Here is a 21136-nt window from a genome sequence, read left to right on the forward strand (position 1 = left end):
GCCCACATAGAGTAGAAGCAGTTATAAATCTCAGTGATAAAGCAGTGATAAATCTCCCACATGTTTTCTATGTTTTTCAACTTTTTGTAGAGCAAAATAGAGACTTTTTAGCTGCCTAATTCTATAATACAACCTAAAAAGTCACAAACAATAAAGAAAACCCTGCAAAAAAGAGAAAAAAGACATGTATCTGCAAATTTAGCACAACTAAACTATGCTGACTTCAGCATTGCCCACAGCAACAACATAGATTCTAGCTGTAATTTACCAAGTGTATACGGAAAAATGACTTTTAACAGACTTCATTTGTTGCTAATACAGTACAGTACTTACATAATTATTTTTAGAAAAAATAAGAGTCTTTATTAGTCCTGGCAAGGATTTGCCATTACGTCTCTCCAATCTAACCAGAGTTGGCATATCTGGCAAAAACTAGCAGCATAGACTAAAGTTGAAAAAATAGTGAAAGTATACTTTTTTTGTATTGACACTTTAGTGGTCCTAGTTTTGTTGTCTTTTTTGGTAGAAAACAGTCTAAAAAAAGTCGCATTGAGGTTTTTTAGGACTTATTACAGCTAAAAAGGTTTGCAGGACTATTTCTACTTGTGTAAACATAGAAGTACTGCTAGTGCAACGCTGTGAAACAGTGCAAAGCCAATGACTTTGGTGTATGTGCTGGGCAGGGGCGTTGCTAGGGTTGTAAAAGATCCGGGGCACGGGCCCCAATACATATGTAGCGCTCTTTTAGTAATGCCCCCTCCTGTACATAACCCCTCACAGAACAACTTTACTGACAGTGTATACAGCTACAGAAACACCAGAGAAATCCCTACTTTTTTCCTCCAGTGACTGCAGGTGACGTCCCCTCCATCTTCTCCATGAGGCATCACCACATCTTATGTTCCTCATTGTCCCTACATCTTGGTTCCCCGGTAGTGTTATCCTGCTGCTGCCCCTAACAATCTCCCCGAAATACTGTAAGGCTGCGCTCACACTTTGTCTTGCATTTAAACAAAACCAGGTGCGTGTTACCCATCACGCCCCAACAGTAAGTAATGTGCCCACACAGCCCTCCAGTAATGTCCCCACACAGCCCCTCATTAAGAAAAGTGCCCCACACAGCCCCTCACTAAGTAGTGTGCCTCACACAGCCCCCCACTAAGTAATGTGCCTCACACAGCCCCCCACTATGTAATGTGCCTCACACAGCCCCCCCACTAAGTAATATGCCTCACACAGCCCCCCACTAAGTGACATCATCACAGGTCCTTCAGCCTCTGTGACTATTATTCACTGGAGGCTGAGCTGCAGAGGAAAGCAGTGCCAGCAAACGTTCTCATCACGTTCCGTGCAGGAAACGGATCGAGAGAGGGTAGGATGCCCGGGGAGATCCGAGGCACAGGCCAAAAGATCCGGGGCACGAGCCCCGGATATTTTGACCTAGCGACGCCCCTGGTGCTGGGACTCTTTATGCATTTTGAGACTTTTTGGGACTTTTTGAGAAAAAAATCCCAGGCAGAAAGTAGACCATAAGAACATTTATTAAATATCAGATGTCCAGTAGAACTCCAAAAATAGACATAAAACTGTCCCAAGGAACTGCCTAATGATAAATAAAACCCTTTATTTACTATTTGTTGAAACAAATAGCTTACATGATAAATTTGAAATGTAGACCTCATTTGTAAATATCAATGGAGACAACTGTTCTATGTAAGTACAGGAAATGCTTATTAATACTTTTGTTTTCCCAAGTCTTTCTTTGAAGTTTGCATGTACATGTGGTACAAATTTGAGTTTCATTGTATATCATTTTCTCTTTTCAGACAATGGATGCCAGTGATACCAATTATGACTATCCAGATGATGAATATGATGAAACTTTAAACGTCATTGATTATTACGGGGAAGATGAAACCAGTAGTGCTTCACTACAAATTGTACCTTCTGTAATATATGGAGCAGTCTGTCTGCTTGGAGTCATTGGGAATGGCCTTGTGATTGGAATTATTGCAATCAAGATGAAGAAATCCGTCAACACCATCTGGCTCTTTAATCTGGCATTGGCAGATTTCATGTTTTCTTTTTTCTTACCTGTGACCATTGTCTATACAGCAATGGATCACCACTGGATTTTTGGTCAAGTCATGTGCAAGTTGAACTCATTTATCCTGTTCTTGAATATGTTCACCAGCATCCTTATCTTATCCACTATTAGTTTGGATCGTTGTATAACTGTTATCCTTCCTGTTTGGTCTCAAAATCATCGTACAACTAAACTGGCCAGTATTCTGGCTGTGGTAGCATGGATTGTTGGGTTTTTGCTTAGCACTCCTTCTTTTATTTTTCGAGATACAGTAGAACGGCACAAAAAAATAATATGTTTTAACAACTATGAAATGTTTGGTGAGGGAAATGGTCCTAGAATCCATACCTTGATGACCATTGTAAGATTTGTATTTGGATATTTAATCCCTCTCATACTTATTACCATCAGTTATTCTATAATTGTCTTCAAAATTCAGAAAAACCGTATGGCAAAATCGGGAAAGCCATTTAAAATCATATTTACCATAATTGTGGCTTTTTTCCTTTGTTGGTCACCATATCATGTTCTACATATTCTAGAGCTGTATCCAAAATATTTCCCTGAATCCTTGTTCAAGACTGGCATGCCAGTTGCGACAGCCCTTGCCAGTGCCAACAGCTGTATAAATCCAATACTGTATGTTATTATGGGCCAAGATTTTAAGAAGTTTAAGATGAAAATACTATCAAGACTTGATAATGCATTAAGTGAGAATTCATTTCACACACGAAACAGCTTTAAAAGCTTCACACATCGCTCATCGATGACTGAAAAAGAGTCAATGATATAACAAATTGGTTTTTCTAGCTGTACCAAGCATTAAGTATGGAAAAGGTATTGGATGAATGGGACTCTGGGAAAAGGGGTTTTTGGCCGGTTTTGCGCAATTAAAGGTTAGCATAATACAGTTTTATAAGGAATTATACTATTTTGTAAAAATTAAAGATGGAATCTTAATTTAAGATGGTAAAGTTTAATTTCTACAAGTGACTCTAATTGTATTGACTTATATTTGTGGGGCTAATATTAACTACAAAATAGTGTGTTAAAAATTAGACATATAGGATTCTAATATTCCGTAGTATTCAGGAGTTTTCTAGCTGAAAATATTGACAACATATCTATATTAAAAGTAATCAATATCAGATTGGTTAAGGTCCAACACCCGGGACCACTAATAGCTGTTCTCAGCAGCTGATAAACAGGGAATTGAACAATGAAGCGGGCAGTTCAGTTAAATCTTTTTGGTGTTTTAGGGAATTTAGCATGAAATTCGTCATGGCAAGCAATTGTATCTGCAAAGGCAGCCATCTATGGCAATACGAATCATAAGGAGTTAAAGTTGGTGTCCATTTACAGCAAATAATTGATGTTGTTTGTACAATGAAAAGTTGCAATTGGCCAATATATATTCTGTATCATTTCCTCATTGTTTTCTAGGTCTCTGCTTGCTGTCATTCTATATCAAGCTTCTATGTTTACTACCAGTGGATAGAAATCTGTTCATGGTCATGCGACGGACATGCAGGTGACATGAGCCGTTATTATCATAGATACTTACAGCTCATGCACCTATCTGTCCATCACACGACCATGGACAGATTTCTATCCACTGGAAGTAAACATATAAGCTTTCTAAATAGGCATCAGGGATTGATACAGAACGTATATATATATCAGTTATTTGCTGAAAGTGGACAACCCCTTTAAATCAGATCTTCTGCTTGTGACTTTTTGTTATAGTTTCAGTTTTGTAAGAATGGACAAGGCACCTTTTCAGCAATAAAAATTAGCATTTATTATCAACAGTAGTGGGCAGATAGCAAATATATTTTCATCCAGATTTCAATGGAAAAATGCATAGTGAACATGCTCTTATGCTTTTTTAGTGACTGGATTTCCAAAGGCATCCAGACATGAAGATTTCATTTTTAGCCACTTTACGTCCACTTTGGAGCCTAAAGTGTATTTTACATCTGATGTTTACTAATGTATAAACCAAAAAAGTCAATAATCTTAGATCTTAGGTTGATAATAAGTATAAAATATCAGTGTTCCCTTGAACACAAAGATTTTTAAATCACAAAAATGTAATTAGAGTACAACATTACTGATAACTTGTTGACAATTTCTCTGCCAATCTGTTTTTTGGGTAAAGTAAAAAGTAAAAAAAAAAAATATATATTTTTTTAATTAAAAACAGAAATACAAAGTTATACATTCTGACTAAAAAAGCAATATAGAAGCTTGGCCACACTGGTATGTATTTGTGGAATGACTTCCAGTAATGAGTGTTATGCACAATACATCAAAGAAAAAGTTAGAAGAATTAACAAACTGACACATGTCTATGTTTAGACTCCATACAACCTCAGTTTTAGGTGTGAGGCATACAGGGTTTTGGGGGGGGGATTCCTTATTAAGCTGACATTTTGCCATCTTCTATCAGATACACATATTAAAGAGAATACTCCATAATACATGCAATAGCACAAACAGTACATTATTATGAACTACAATGAACTCCACACACTGCTGTACAGCATTCCAGCCAACATCCCCACTGGCAATGGCACCTTGGCTTGGTACAGTGAGCACAACGTTCCATACTGTGCCCACAAAAAATATAGAGTCTGCTCTCTTTGGCCATATCTTTCTCCATTTCCTATGGAGAAGGAGCGTGCCTCCTTTATACTGGCCCAGCTACAGACAGGTGAGCATACATCAGTTTAATTGCATCCAAACTGTGTGCATGAGACCTTAAAAGGGTTGTTCATTTTCAACAAATGTTAATGTGTATCATGAAACGTTCCAAAATTGTCCAATACACATTGGGACACATTTATTAAGGGCTTTGCATGTTCTTTTGGATGTAAACTGCTTGCACAGGCATTTGAGAAGTGTTTGCACCAATATTGTGTTGCATGCAACCCTTTTGGGGCGCAGCTGCACTAAGCATCATGCAACACAAATAAGGGGGCCTTCCGGTGCTCAGTTCGACTGTGCGCCGGATGTAACATGCAAAGTCTGTTACACGCCCTGTGTTAAAGGGGCACTGCAAAAAAGTTAGTGAACTCTGTCGGGCCAGTGCAGGGAAGTGACAGATTCATGATTTCTGGTGCACGTTCTTAATGAATCTGTCGCACCCTGCATTATACACAGGCAGAGCACTTTTTGTGCAGTTTCCCAAATTCTTTCCCATTGTGTATCAATTGCTTCTGGTTTTCGAGATCTCTGCTTGTTTTTATATTTTAGGAGCTTCATTGATTACTTCCTGTGTATAAACACTCATCCATGGTCATGTGATGTCACACAGGTGCGAGGCTCCTTAGTATCACAGACAGTAATCAGAGCTGTGTGATATAACAAGCGGTGCAACTGTGTAATATCACATGACCATGGAGATCTAGAAAACTGAAGTATATATACAGAAAATATATTGGAAAATTATATAACATTTTATACTATGAGCAATAATTTATTTGCTAAAACTGGGCAAAACCTTCAAGGTGTTTAAATGAATGACAGCTTTTAATGTCATATCAAATCATAAGACAACTAATAAAAGCATATATTTAACTTACAGTAATTTTTATGTCAAACAAATGTCTCTCTCTTCATAAATATATTTTGAAATACAGTAAAATTATATTAATTTGACAGTCAACTTTACAGAATTATTTGTGTGTTCACTGTTCTTCATTAAATAATGAAGATTCAGCACTTTACCCCCCCTTTACCCCCCCCCACTGCTGAAATGTGTTAATAATTGCATTTTACTTATGCTTTTTTATATTGCATTAGTAATAAAAATCATCTACTGTCATCAAAGATTTCTTCATTTTTTCTGTTATTCACTCATTTCTGAATATTATCAACCTAGAAAATTATACCTGAAAGACAACAATTTCCTAATAAAAGATCCTCCCTGTTGCCCTTATTAGAGACCATTTTAGCAGTTAAATAGATAGATCTGTTATTTTGGATTCCTTAGCACATCTTCAAAAGGGCTACAAGAGACTGTACCACCTCTTCCTGCTGTGGGGACATTGTGATGATCCTGCTCTGTCTAGTCTCCTAAATATTCTAGAGCCCATATTTAGGAAAGCCAGAAAATGACCCATCTTATAAAACAGAGCTGTGCGACAGACACTTTATCAGTTATTATAGTAGGCGTATGCGAACCAATGATTTGGACCTGTCCATGCTATGGCATCATTTAACAACAGGAAGGCATAATGATTCCCATAAGGTGGAGTCACTATAAAATCCCATGACCCTACTAATAGGAATATAGGAAGAATTTTCAGATAGAAACAAACAACTGATTACGGTAATACAGCCTGAATGAAATAAATTGAAGTCATAGGGATAAACACCACTAAGATCTGGACAAAGCTGTTTCTAGACACAATTCAGATGAAGCTTGTGAACAAAGCCTCAAGCTTTATTTCCACCGTAAACTGGCCCCAACATCTGCAGCAAATCACCTCTTCCATGGTCACACTGCAAGTTTACCATAACAAGTCACAGGTCTAGGGCAGCCTCATCTAGTCATTCTGCTGAAACACACAAGACTTGGTTGACTTGGTTGAGCATCAGTATCATACAGTCCAATGACTGTGTGAATTCATGATTTCATTTTTTTAAAGCTTTAAAAAAATAGACAAATGGCAAGATGTCCCAATAATTAAAAAAATAATAAATATGAAGTTACTGAAATCTTATAATTAGGACTGAAATTAGTCCAACATTAGGACTGAAATGGTCTTAATGAAAAATGCATCTCATCTCACAAAAATAAGCTTCTGTACTGTAGGTTCATTGATCAGAAAAAACTGTTAAAACAAAAAGTATCTACAAATTTATGCCTCTTAGATCTGACTGCTAAAATCTAAAAAAAAAAAAATCCTGAGGGGCAAAATTGTCCAGAAGTACTTGAATCTTAATCCACATTCTCTATTTAGCCTTACTAGAATTTTTGTAATAACATTGTTGAAGACTCAGGTTCTTTGAAGGATGTTGAGCAGACGCTTATCAATGTGTCTTTACTGTGACTTTATTATTACATTGTATACAGTTTTTAAAGAGATGATAAGATCATCTTCAACACCGCACAAAATTAGTCCATCTTGTGACAGTAAAGTGACTATGGCAGATCTGAGAACACCTTTAGGCAATTATTCGACAAAGAGACTTGAATTCCTTGCGTTGACAGAAATGTCCAAAGCAGTGATTGTTGAAATACACAAACATTTGCATAAAACAAATAGATTTAGGATATGTAAACCAGACTGTTATTATCTTGCTCTTCACTTTCCAGCATTAATCAAATTGTCAGTGCCATAGTTTACAGCCTTGGGCAATGCTTGGACAAACTCAGTAAGCAGATGGAAATCCTCAGGAGAACGTGTTAGTAAAATAACTGGTTGCAGAAGATAGGGATCTGAAGATAAAATGTGACAATGAAATGATTAGAAGCCACCAATAGGAAGCAATCACATTCCTGTTCTCAATAATTTTTTAAAAAGAAATAAGTGGTTGCAATAAGCAAGGCCTCCATTTTTGTTTTCTCTTCTGCAACCCACCCCAATGAGTTATAATACTTATGTCATTCACTTACACTAAAAGTAATAGTATTTATATAGGGCCATCATATTCCATAGCTCTGTACAAAGCATAGGGGACAAATATAATATTACATTACAAAGTACAAACAGACATATGGAACAATAGGAGGGCCCTGCTCACAAGAGCTTACAGTCTATGAGGATGAGGGGGTGACACAGGAGGTATAAGAGCTTGTATAATGGTCCAGCAATGCTTTATAAGGGAACAGAATACAATAGTTTGATAAAAATGCTACAGCTTGAACCAATCATCAGCTGCCATCTTATATACAAGGTCCAAGGTGAATATGACTGCAGAGAAGTCTGGAGCTTGGTATATATCTGGTGTTTACCGAATGGGAAAAGGACATATGATGAATTAGTACAGGGAGAGTTGATGTTTCATGCGAGTGTGATAGGCGTGCTAAAGAAATGGGTTTAAGAGCACATTTGAAACTTTGAAGGGTGGTTATTAGTCTGAAAATCCAGGGAAGGGCATTCTAGAGAATTGGTACAGTTCAGAGGAAGTCTGGAGACGTGAGTAAGAGGTTTTAATTAAGGTAGAGATCAGACTAAGATCACTGGCAGATTGGAGCGCACAGTTTGGGCGGTAGACTGAGATAAGAGAGGAGAGGTAGGAAGGTGCAGCACTGTGCAAAGCTTTGTGGATAAGGGTGATTATTTTAAACTATATTCGGAAGGAGACCGGCATAGAGCATTCAGAGCATTGACCACATGATCTAAAAGGTTAAACAGTCCTTATCAGATCTCCCTGCAATCCAAGCCATTGGAACAGCCACAAGCCAGCCATACTGCTTTTCACAAAAAGTGTAGCCCAGGAGTCAGGAACCTTTTTGGCATAAGCGCCACACATTTTAAAATATAATTCTGCAAGAGCCGTACAATATGTTTAAAGGGCCACTGACAGAACAATCACTCCAGCAGTCATTAGTACAGCAAGGAGTGTTTCTCCCTCCTGTACTAAGCCACAACTGAACCAAAGATGAGATGTCATGCATCGCTAGCTCCAATGTAAATTATCTATTTTTTATTTTACAGGGAATTACCATTGTTTTGGTCCAGTTGTGGCTTAGTACAGGAGGGAGGAACACTCCTTGCTGTACTAATGACTGCTTGAGCAATTGTTCTGTCAGTGGCCCTTTAAAAGTGTTGGTCTTAAATAAAGTAAACAAAAAGAGGGAGCTGAGTGGTTACTAAGTGGATAAGGCAGAATGTGACAGGAGACACTGGGGGGAGGGAGGACTTATCTCTGGATGATTCCTGGCTGCTGACTCCTCCTCCTCAGGTGCTGGACCTTCTCCCGAGTATGAAGCTCTCTCCTCTGCCAAGTCTCCCTCACTGCTGACATCCAGCGCCGGGATTGGCTGCAGGTAGACAGTCTCCTCCCCTTACTCTCTCTATTACATGGAGGAAGCTGCTGCAAGGGCGGAGAGGGAGGAGCCCGCCCTAGAATTAAACCCCTCGTACCCCTGCGCTGCCAATTACATCCGAATAACTACAGCCATGGGCACAACAGGGGCCCCGGAAATACAGCCCAATACAGGCCCCTGTTCTTGACAGGCACCGTAGCAGCTGCCAGGGCTGTAGTTATGCCCCTGGATAGGAGCCCTGGTTGCCATCAAAAGAGCCACATCTGGCTTGCGACCCCTGGTGTAGCCCATGCCATACTAAGATTAAACCACCATAAGAACAAGTCAATGATAGACTTTCTCTTTTGTACAGAGTTCACTTCTCAGCCATTATCACCATTGAATAAGCTTTGGAAAGGACACAAAGCATTTCTGTTACCATGGGGTAATCTTATGAATTAATCTTAAGAATAAAAATTATGCTAGTAAGCCAGAAGGGCTCTGGGGTACCTCTCTGTGCTGTAGCTTCACAAGCTGTTACACTGTCTCACTATCGCCCTTTCTTCCTGAGGACACCACCCTCTCTTTGCATGAAGTATTCTCACAGCAGCAATGTCAGTTTTAGCACACAATGGGAGGATGGACGTGCTTCTTGCACAGTGTAACAGCCTGTGAAACTTTGAAACCTAAATTGGCATCTCATTAATTTTGTATCCTATGGTCCATGTGGCTGATGTAAGGAGCATCTAATATGTAACATCTTTCTGCAAGACGACAGCCTTGATATCCATGCACAAAAAAATCGATAATTATAAAAAAAACTATTCGAAAAATGGTCCCATCCATCCATTATTAGAACACAAATTTATCAAGACTGGTGCTATCACACCCTAACATTTTCACTAACCCCTCCCCAAAAAAAAAGAAAACATTGCATGATAAATACATGGTATGTCAATGATTACAGAAATAGGTTTCAATAGAGTATATTTTGCTATTTAAGTTTCCCAATAAATTTTGTTTGCTTTTACTTAGTAATGTCTATGTAGAATTCAGATTACTCATGATTGATTCTTCTGGTCTCAGTTATCGAATGTAAGGTGTAAAGAGGCATTGATCACATATTCTATTTGTAAAAGTATTGAGCTTCTTGTCTTTATTTATTCATGTCCTTGAATATTGACTATTTAATTTTCTATGGGGATCATCACAAGCGGGTTCATTTTTTATCTAGACGAAATACCTATAGGACTAGTTTTTACTGCTATCAGGGAAAATATCAATAGTGTGCATTATTTAGCCATGTTTTGTTAACGCTGCTATTTATTAGGATTAGCAGATTCAAAAACACACAAGAGTCTGAAAGGCCATGACTAAGAAAGAACAGAAGTTAACCTTTTCTAAAACTGACTGGTACATTATAAAATAGAAGCAGCGCTCCATATAGTAATAATTAAGTGGGTGAATTTTCATTCCAGGTTTACTACAACGTAATATATTCATTTATTAGCCCATTCCCGCCGCAGCCCTTTTTCGTTTTTGCGTTTTCATTTTCCACTCCCCACCTTCAAAAATCTATAACTTTTTTTACTTTTCCATGTAAAGTGCTGTATTATGGCTTATTTTCTGCATAACAAATTACACTTCAAAATGGTGGTATTTAATATTTCATGCCGTGTACTGGGAAGCAAGAAAAAAATTCCAAATGCAGTGAAATTGGTGAAAAAATGCATTCGTGCCTTATTCTTGTGGGCTTGGAATTTACGGTTTTCGCTGTACACCCCAAATGACTTGTCGTCTTTATTCTTTGGGTCGGTAAAATTACAGGGATACCAAAGTTGCATAGGTTTTTTAATGTTTTCATTCATTTACAAAAATTAAAATGTCCTGTACAAAAACACATTTTTGGATTTTGCCATCTTCTGGCTCAAATAACTTTTTCATACTTTGGTGTACAGAGCTTTGGGAGGTGTGACTTTTGATGTCATTTTGAATGTTATAATTTTTAGGACTGTACGACCTTTTGATCACTTTTTAGAGAATTTTTTAAAATGGCAAAAAAGTGCCATTTTTGACTTTGGACGCTATTTTCTGTTACGGGGTTAAACTCAGTGAAAAAACGTTATTATATTTTGATAAATCGGGCATTTTTGGATGCGGCTAATGTGTTTATGATTTTTACTGTTTATTTCTATTTATGTCAGTTCTAGTGAAGGGGAGGGGGGTGATTTGTATTTTTATGTTTTTTTATTAGAATTTTTTTTTCCTTTTTTTTAGTTTTGATTTTTACTATTTTTCAGACTCCCTTGGGTACTTTAACCCTAGGTTGTCAGTACGATCCTATCATATACTGCCATAGTACAATGTAATATACTGCAATACTAATAATATACTGCATTCTGCATAGGCTGACAGCTGCTCTGTTAAATGGTGCATTCTGCATAATGTAACAGGCATTTACTGCCAGCAGCCCTGGGGTCCTTCATCGGACCTCAGGGCTGCCATAGCAATGATCGGCACCTCCGTGCCCTGTGCTGATCATGTTTGTAATGCCCTATAGGTACCGTATATTTAGGTGCCCTATATTTAACTCTATGTTGAGTTGTAGGAACTACCCGCATCCTATGACGTAGAGCTACGTCAAAGGGAGGGAAAAGGTTAAAACTGTTGTTTTCCTCAACAATCACTATCTTGCAGTTAGTTCCACAGTTGAAATCAAATATAATCTCTTAGGAACAAGCAGCAAGTGTTCTATTCCGCCAGAAGGCAAATGAAGCATTACATGTGGGCTGTCTTCTAAATACACAGGACATAGGACACGACCTGAAGAAAGCCATATGACTTGCATGACTGTCTCTTTTTACCCATATGGAATAAGGGTAGCCACAAAATTCTTGCTTTTTTCTTTAGAGCTTTCACTTAATTAAGACCCCCCCCCCCCTTAAGTTCACACGAGTATCTTGCAACATCCTTGTCTTCCCCTTGTTTTCTGTTATTATTATTATTATTATTATTACCACCATTAAGGTGAATGTAGCAAATTTTTTTAGTATTTCAACATTGACAAAGCAGTTGCAGTTTCACACAGGGAAGTGTACTTTGCTGTGTTTGCAGCTCAAGACAATGTGACTTTCTTAATGAACTTTAAAGAACTGATTTTATTTTCAAGTACAGATGTCTATTTCTGTCAATTCATCAGAAAATGCTACAGTTTCATAATACTTGTGCATTTACAGTGCTTACATAAGGAATTATAAACTTTAGCTGGTATGTACTTTACTTAAGCTATATATATATATATATATATATATATATATATATATATATATATATATATATATATACATTTTTATCTATTGGTGTTAATGGTGTTAAAATATAGGAATAAAGATTTTAAAAACTGGAATATTTGAAACAATATCCAAAAAAGAATTAATGATCAAAACAAATTGCCATTTTATGTTAAAAATGAATTTCTAAATGTGTCAAAGAAGCTATACCAAGGTGGCATTCTGGCATGGTGGACCATGAAGACAGGTTGATTTCCTTGCCCTGGTTCTTCCTATTGTTTTTGCTGTGGGATATAGAAAAAGTACATTTTCGTAAACATGAAGGTCAAGAAACTTGTTGCTGCTGCCAGAGTGTGGATTCAACTTTTGTCGACAGCTGGATCCAAAGGAGGCAAAGATATAACCATCTCAGCTTTACTAAAAGGTAGATAAAACCCAGTCCTGTATCGGAAGTGTAGGATCTTACTGGCGCTGGCGTACATAGAATTTCTCCAAAGGTTTATTCAGAGATGTTTATTGAAGGATTGCAATGTGTTTCGGCTCAGGAATCAAGCCTTTGTCAGCCTTACTGAAAGCCATAAACTCATAAAGAAGTCAACTCTGCAGACAGTTCAAACCCTCAAATTGGGGCTAATGTATTAGTCCCAGTAACATAGGAGATCAGAATGAATAAAAATGAATAAAGTTAGATGTCCCCAAGAGCTACAAATAATTAACATTGCACTTTCTCTTTGCTCCAATGACAAAAAAAATGATGTATCCATCAAGTAAAAGTGATTATGAAGACAGAGGTAAAATATTTTGAAAATACTTATTATATCAAAAATTGGAAAACATCTTTTCTCAGTTTTCTCAGTTTTCTTTGACTTTTACCCACTTATGAAAAATGTAGAAAGCAAAATAAACAGTCCTCATGCACTGTAGCTAGATACCAGGGTCTAAGTTGGACCCCCTCTCTCTCATATTCCAAAAGACTAGACCAGCATAACAATCAATGAGAGCTCATGAATCAAATAATATCTAAAATCCACAACATTTATTAGATGTGCATTAAAATTGAGTACCAAAGTGCTGGGCATATATACGCCAAATGTAAACAACACATTTGTTTACACTACAAATGGTAACAACATGTAAACAACACAGCATGCCAGATAGTCAAAGTGCTGGACATGTATACACAACATGTAAACAACACATTTGTTTACATCACGAGTGTAAATGTAAACAATAAAACAAGCTGAACAGTCCAGGTGTGAAAATATGATATGATGAAATAGACAGTTGTGTCTTACCACTCCTGACAGTAAATAGCAACATGCGGTTACCTGCCCTTACTCCAAATTGAATTACAGTATTATATATTATGAAAATAGAAATAAATAAGTAACTGTTTGGGAATCAGAGGACTCTGTGGGGGTTATTTATCATTAGGTTGACTCCTTGGGACAGTTCTTTGTCTGTTTTTGGAGTTGCCCTTGAGATTCATTAAATTGGCCCTTAAATAAATGTTTTTATGGTCTACTATTACTCTGGGATGTTTTTTTCTAAAAGACCCCGAAAATTCTCAAAATGAATAAAAGTCACCGTTCATGCACCAGCAGGGGACTGGAGAAACTATGAGACTTTTTATGGAACTATCGCAAAAAGTCCTTAGTTGGCTTTGTACGGTGTTGCATGGAGTTCCACTAGCTGTAGTTCTATGCTTACTCCAGATTCATCCAGATTAAAGGGGTATTCTCGTCTGGGCATTCACATTCAGTTTCATTAATCTGCCATATATAAACATTTCTTCAATTAGATGTTATTAAAAAAAATGTTCCTTTGTGAAGATAATTTCTCATAAATGTAGTCATATGGTCCCTTAGAAACAAGACTGTGTCCCTAGATACGGCCACCTCTGCTGGAGGGATTGCACAAGGAAACAAAAGGTTTTTGTATATGAAATTTCCGGAGAGTTACTGCACGTCCTGCAGCCATCCTGTGGTAATGATCGCTGAAACCAGGAAGTCAGGCAGGGCTCAATAGCGCATGTCTGGCCACTGCTGCCAAATTGTGAGGTGGTCGTAACCGAGGAAGCCATCTCGTTTCTAAGGGACAACATAGCTACATTTATGAGAAATTATATTCACATAGGAACTTTTTTTTTAATAACATCCAATTGAAGAAATGTTTATATATGGCAGATTAATGAAACTGAATGTGAATGCCCAGACGAGAATACCCCTTTAATGAAGTGGTGGAAATAGTCCTGTGAGACTTTTAAGCAGCAAAAAGTCCCAAAAAGCCTAAATGTGACTTTTTTGAGACTTTATTATGCCAAAAAAAACAAGAAAAGCAGTGATAAATAACCTCCTATCACTTTATTGCTGTCTATTTTCCAGAGTCTGGCTTTTCTACCACAAGGTACGGACTTCCTCTCCTAGCTCTTGCTATATATAAGACATATACCTGTGATTTTTTTTTGTGCACTGCACAATAGGGAAGCGCTGTTCACAAGCCATTGAACAGAGTACAATAACGTGTTTAATGTGCTTAAAATATTATTTATTCTTTCAAATAACATCCAACTTTATAATGTATTTTGGGAAATTATTTTATCAATTTGAATTTTATCATGCAGAACAACATATCACTCGAGAAGTGTAACTTTTTACAGTTTTTCCAATAATTGTTTTCTTAAGTGTTGCAAAGTATTGACCAGACATCACAAATATTACCTATACTTTCAGGTAAGTAATTATTCTTTCAAACTGCCAAATCAGTATTGATGTAGTTCTCAGTCTTCCTCAATAACCTTTCAAGTAAACGGTAGCATTGATTACACCATGGGGAGGTGAAAACACATATTTCCTGTAGTTTATAATGTTCTAGCTGTATACAGTTCCTGAAATATAAGTTTAAAATTTTTTGTCATGAATAACACAATGGGGCACATTTACTTTTGTGGCAGTTTTCTGGAGGACTTTGCACGTTTTTTCTAGTGTAAACTGCTTGCACAGGCACTGTGCGACACAAATTAGGGGGGGATTTAACATGAAAAAGTCTGTTGCACACCCTATGTTAAAGGGGCACCACAAAAAAGTTGTTCAACTCTGTTGGGCCAGTGCAGGGAAGCAACAGATTCATGATTTCTGGCGCATGTTCTTAATAAATCTGGCGCACTGAGCATTATGCACTGGCAGAGCACTGGATGAACCTAAAAAATAAATAGTACCGTATATACTCGAGTATAAGCCGACCCGAGTATAGGCCGAGACCCCTAATTTTACCACCAAAAACTGGAAAAACCTATTGACTCGAGTATAAGCCGAGGGTGTAGTATACAGCCAGCCTGCCCCCTGTAGTATACAGCCAGCCTGCCCCCTGTAGTATAAAGCCAGCCTGCCCCCTGTAGTATACAGCCAGCTTGCCCCCAAGTAGTATACAGCCTGCCCCAATAGTAGTATACAGCCTGCCCCAATAGTAGTATACAGCCTGCCCCAATAGTAGTATACAGCCTGCCCCAATAGTAGTATACAGTCTGCCCCAATAGTAGTATACAGCCTGCCCCCAGTATGCCAAGTGAATAAAAAAAACAAACTTAATACTCACCCTCCGACGATACTCACCTTTGATGCTCGGCACGGCTCCCGGTCCTCAGCGGTGGCTCCCGGTCCTGGCGGCGGCTTCCGAACCTCGGTGGCAGCTCCTCTCTTCTTTCTTCACTGGCGGCTCCCGGTCTCTTTGCTTACGGGCGCACACTATGATGCGGCAGTGTCGCCGCCGATGACGTCATCAGCGGTGACAGCGCCGCATCTTAGTGTGCGCCCGTCGGCAGATCGCAGGGACGCGACTGCCGGCTAGCGAAGTAAGCAAAGAGACCGGGAGCCGCCAGTGAAGAAAGAAGAGAGGAGCGGAGCCGCTGCCGAGAATCGGGAGCTGCCGCCGAGGATCCGGACACCTGAGGGTGAGTATTATTTTTTTTTTTTTGACTCGTTTTTTTTTTTTTTGTTTTTAGTTGACTCGTGTATAAGCCGAGGTGAGTTTTTCAGCACATTTTTGTGCTGTAAATCTCGGCTTATACACGAGTATATACGGTAACTTCCTTAATGGTTTGAATTCGAAATGCTATAATCTATACTATATACAGTGGGATTATTGATTGAGGATTTTCATGTGTTAAAACATAGTGTTTTTTCTTGAAACAATGTTTCAAGAAATTTTTTCAATCAATAATGGAGGTGATAATAGTGAACTGTACACTATAATTTATTAAGGATTATTTAATGTTTTCCTTCCAATCTTTCCATGAATTGGACACTGCATATAAGATGTGATCGGAAGAGAATGAACAATCAAATAGTGCGGGCGCTGGACATCACTACCCTATTCTGATATTGATAAGGATGGTTTTCAATAAAAGAAAAAGTAAAACCCAATTCGTTATTTTATGGACCAATTAGGGAGCAGCATTGATAAAGGGGGATTCTGAGTTGAAGATTACTGTTGGGGTATAATAGGCTTTTATATGAATGCAAATAGTTTATCTGGGATTCAATATTGCTACTGAGGTTCTGTACAGGAATTGTTACTAACTTACATACCTTGAGGAATAATATTCTTACTGAGCGAAGTTGATGGGTCAGCATGACACTGTATGGCGCTTACAGTATATATTGCAGTGCTGTATTTGGCTTCACTAAGGAGTGAGGGTAGAAGCCAAATAAAAAGTCAAATAAATGTCCAAATTGCTAAATATGGAATGGCCCTTCAATGCACTCCTTGCTCAGTGAAGTTTACCAACGGAGCCGGACTAGGGGGCCTAGGGCCCAATAATTAAATAAATTCTGGGGACCCACCTAACGCTACATGCATCAATCATGGAAATATTACCTTATATTCTTAAGCAGCGTTTACAGAATGCATTTTCATTTAGTCATTTAGGCACAATAAATGCATCAGGCAAAACGCATCCCAAAATACATCAGTATTAAGAATAGTAAAAACACGGATGTGTTTTGAGCAGCGTTTTTTTTTCCAATGTGCTTGCAAAATGTTTTAAAACGCAATGCAAACACATAATACGAACGCCGCTTAAGACCATGTGAACTAGATGCAATTGAATTGTGTTTTAAAATACATTTTAGGTGCATCTGGGGAATCTCCTCCCTGAATGCAGGCTCCTTCCTTTACGCAGTTGTGTTTAGACATAAATGCTTGTGTTCGGTAAGTGCTTTGTTGCTTCTTACCAAGCGCAAGATTTTAAGTCTAAAAGCCCCTCTCATCTCCTCCTCGTATTGTGGCCCTCTCATCTCCTCATCTCATAGTGTGGCCCCTCTCATCTCCTCCTCATATTGTACCCCCTTATCTACCCTTCATATTATTGGCTCTCATTTCCTCCTCATATTGTGGCCTCTCATTTCCTCCTCATATTGTGGCCATTCTCATCTCCTCCTCATATTTTGGCCCTTCTCATCTCCTCCTCATATTGTGGCCCTTTTCATCTCCTTGTATTGTGGTCCCTCTCATCTCTCTCTTATATTGTAGCCCCACGCATACCCCCATATTGCAGGCCCCTTCTCATAGCCCCCTATGTTGTTCCCCCCTATCATGCACCCATATTGTGGGCCCCTTTTCATATCCACCATACTATGGGCACCCTCTCATATGCCCCCCATATTGTGGGCCCCCTCTCATATCCCCCCATATTGTTGGACCCCTCTCATATCTCCCAATATTGTGGGTTCACTTTTATAACCCTTATATTGTGGGCCCCCTCTCTTACCCCCCAAATTATGGCCCCCTCTCATACCCCCATATTGGGCTCACCCTCACATGGGGGCCCACTGGTAGATCCACCTCTTCACCTGTCGCCCAGTCCGAGCCTGTTTACCACCCCATATAGGGCAATAGTGGCAAACTTATGGCACTCAGAGCCCTCTCTGTTGGCACCCAAGCTATTAACCCAAATAGTTCACCAGACAGGATTCAAGGTATACTCCTGCAATCCGAGGAAGTCCAGGACATGCCGAGCTAAGGGCTATTTTAAAGTATCACACCCAGGGCCGTCCGGGACTATAAGAGGAGGGAGAAGGTGTGGACTGAGCTGGATTATCATTGTAACTTCTGTTTCAGGTCACACAATTCTAAAAAAGAATTTCTCCTCTTTTCTCTTCTACTGTATGCATGACCACAAGGAGCTGATCCAATTGACAGAGCAGGGAGCAAGGAGAATGCGGTCACTTTATGATAAATAAGTGGGTTTTCATTGTAGTTTGGACACTTTCAGGCGACAGAAAGGGGGGGGTGTGGCCGTCCGAAAACCCGTCGGATTTGAAAAAAACACGGAATATTAAAAAAAAATTGTGTCGCAAAAATAGCACTCACATACACCGGAACTAAGGAGGTGAATTCCAGCAAACTCCGGTGGACTTCAGCGCAGCAGCGACACCTAGTGGACAACTGGCGCATGACCTTAGTGAATCCTGGCAGAACCCGAATCACTGTCGGAGAACGCGCCGCTGGATCACGAATGGACCGGGTATTGGCAAACCTTAATTAGTATCAAACTTTGCAGTGCATTTTGGCATTTCTTCATTGAGCCCAAAAATTACAATTTCAAAATTGCAACTCCAATTTAAAATGTTCACATACACTGAGCATGGTGCTATAGCAATTCTGTCCTATACTCATATGTGTGTGTTGAATAGCACACTCCCATACTGTATAAGCTGTTGACTGTACTCATATGGTGACAGCAAACGTCCTGAATGAGCTCCGAACTATAAGCTGTGCATAGAAATGCATCAATCCTGGCAGATGGTGTGGAACTATCCTCTCATGTATTATTTATTATAACATGTGGCCCCTCAACTGAGCTCCTAGCAAATGCATAGACACTGACACTAACAAAGGCTACTAGGTATATACACTCACTGGCCACTTTATTAGGTACACCATGTTAGTAATGGGTTGGACCCCCTTTTGCCTTCAGAACTGCCTCAATTCTTCGTGGCATAGATTCAACAAGGTGCTGGAAGCATTCCTCAGAGATTTTGGTCCATATTGACATGATGGCATCACACAGTTGCCGCAGATTTGTCGGCTGCACATCCATGATGCGAATCTCCCGTTCCACCACATCCCAAAGATGCTCTATTGGATTGAGATCTGGTGACTGTGGAGGCCATTTGAGTACAGTGAACTCATTGTCATGTTCAAGAAACCAGTCTGAGATGATTCCAGCTTTATGACATGGCGCATTATCCTGCTGAAAGTAGCCATCAGATGTTGGGTACATTGTGGTCATAAAGGGATGGACATGGTCAGCAACAATACTCAGGTAGGCTGTGGCATTGCAACGATGCTCAATTGGTACCAAGGGGCCCAAAGAGTGCCAAGAAAATATTCCCCACACCATGACACCACCACCACCAGCCTGAACCGTTGATACAAGGCAGGATGGATCCATGCTTTCATGTTGTTGACGCCAAATTCTGACCTTACCATCCAAATGTCACAGCAGCTATCGAGACTCATCAGACCAGGCAATGTTTTTCCAATCTACTGTCCAATTTCGATGAGCTTGTGCAAATTGTAGCCTCAGTTTCCTGTTCTTAGCTGAAAGGAGTGGCACCCGGTGTGGTCTTCTGCTGCTGTAGCCCATCTGCCTCAAAGTTCGACGTACTGTGCGTTCAGAGATGCTCTTCTGCCTACCTTGGTTGTAACGGGTGGCAATTTGAGTCACTATTGCCTTTCTATCAGCTCGAACCAATCTGCCCATTCTCCTCTGACCTCTGGCATCAACAAGGCATTTCCGCCCACAGAACTGCCGCTCACTGGATGTTTTTTCTTTTTCGGACCATTCTCTGTAAACCCTAAAGATGGTTGTGCGTGAAAATCCCAGTAGATCAGCAGTTTCTGAAATACTCAGACCAGCCCTTCTGGCACCAACAACCATGCCATGTTCAAAGGCACTCAAATCACCTTTCTTCCCCATACTGATGCTCGGTTTGAACTGCAGGCGATTGTCTTGACCATGTCTACATGCCTAAATGCACTGAGTTGCCGCCATGTGATTGGCTGATTAGAAATTAAGTGTTAACGAGCAGTTGGACAGGTGTACCTAATAAAGTGGCCGTTGAGAGTAGCACTGCTGATTAAAATGCTGGAAGTTTAGTCCCCCGACATGTTTCACCAGTAAACTGGCTTCTTCAGGGAAAAAGGGCTAACACTAATGTTAAAGGGCTAACACATTTATTTTTGCTGCCTTTATCTGTTTTTTGCAGGATTTATTTTTCTCCTTATAATCCTATGATGCCTCATCGCTACCTTTGTGTTTTAGTAACTTAATTGCCTTATCCTTCTTGTTTATTGCTCACCTTACAGTACCTAACGGTCTAATGGTCCAGTCAGGTCTAATGGTCAAGATAAGGTCCATAAGTGCCCCCCGCTTGTTGAGTCTTGTACCAGTTGTGACAAGTAATTGCCTATTGTTATTGCCAAAACCTGCTGCCTTTATAGGACCTACAAGTTTCTCCCCCAGTCTATATTAGATTAGTTAAAGTCCCCCATGAGGGATACTACGCTATGCATTGAAGCCGCATCTATTTGACTCATCATCAGTTCTTCTGCAGCCTCCATTATATTGGAGCCTTTTAGCAAACTTATAGACCCATACACTTCTATGGTTTCACAGCACCTTACAGGAGCAGCATGGTGCCGCACACATGGGGCACCGTACCGTTCCGTAGCCTGTAGAAAGATAGGACATGTCCTATCTTTCTACGGAATACT

At 39.4% G+C, this 21136-nt stretch overlaps 1 protein-coding gene across 1 annotated transcript in view; it reads left to right on the forward strand.

Moving 5' to 3' along the window:
- Positions 1 to 5829, forward strand: part of LOC140122149 (chemerin-like receptor 1) — a 44990-nt gene extending 39161 nt beyond the window's left edge. The window contains exon 2 of the mRNA XM_072142658.1: positions 1827 to 5829. Within this exon, the coding sequence (XP_071998759.1) occupies positions 1827 to 2879 (1053 nt within the window). The 3' untranslated portion in view covers positions 2880 to 5829. The remainder of the gene's footprint in view (positions 1 to 1826) is intronic.
- The last annotated feature ends 15307 nt before the right edge of the window (positions 5830 to 21136 follow it).

This window comes from Engystomops pustulosus, chromosome 1 (assembly GCF_040894005.1).
Source record: "Engystomops pustulosus chromosome 1, aEngPut4.maternal, whole genome shotgun sequence".
Classification (NCBI taxonomy): domain Eukaryota; kingdom Metazoa; phylum Chordata; class Amphibia; order Anura; family Leptodactylidae; genus Engystomops; species Engystomops pustulosus.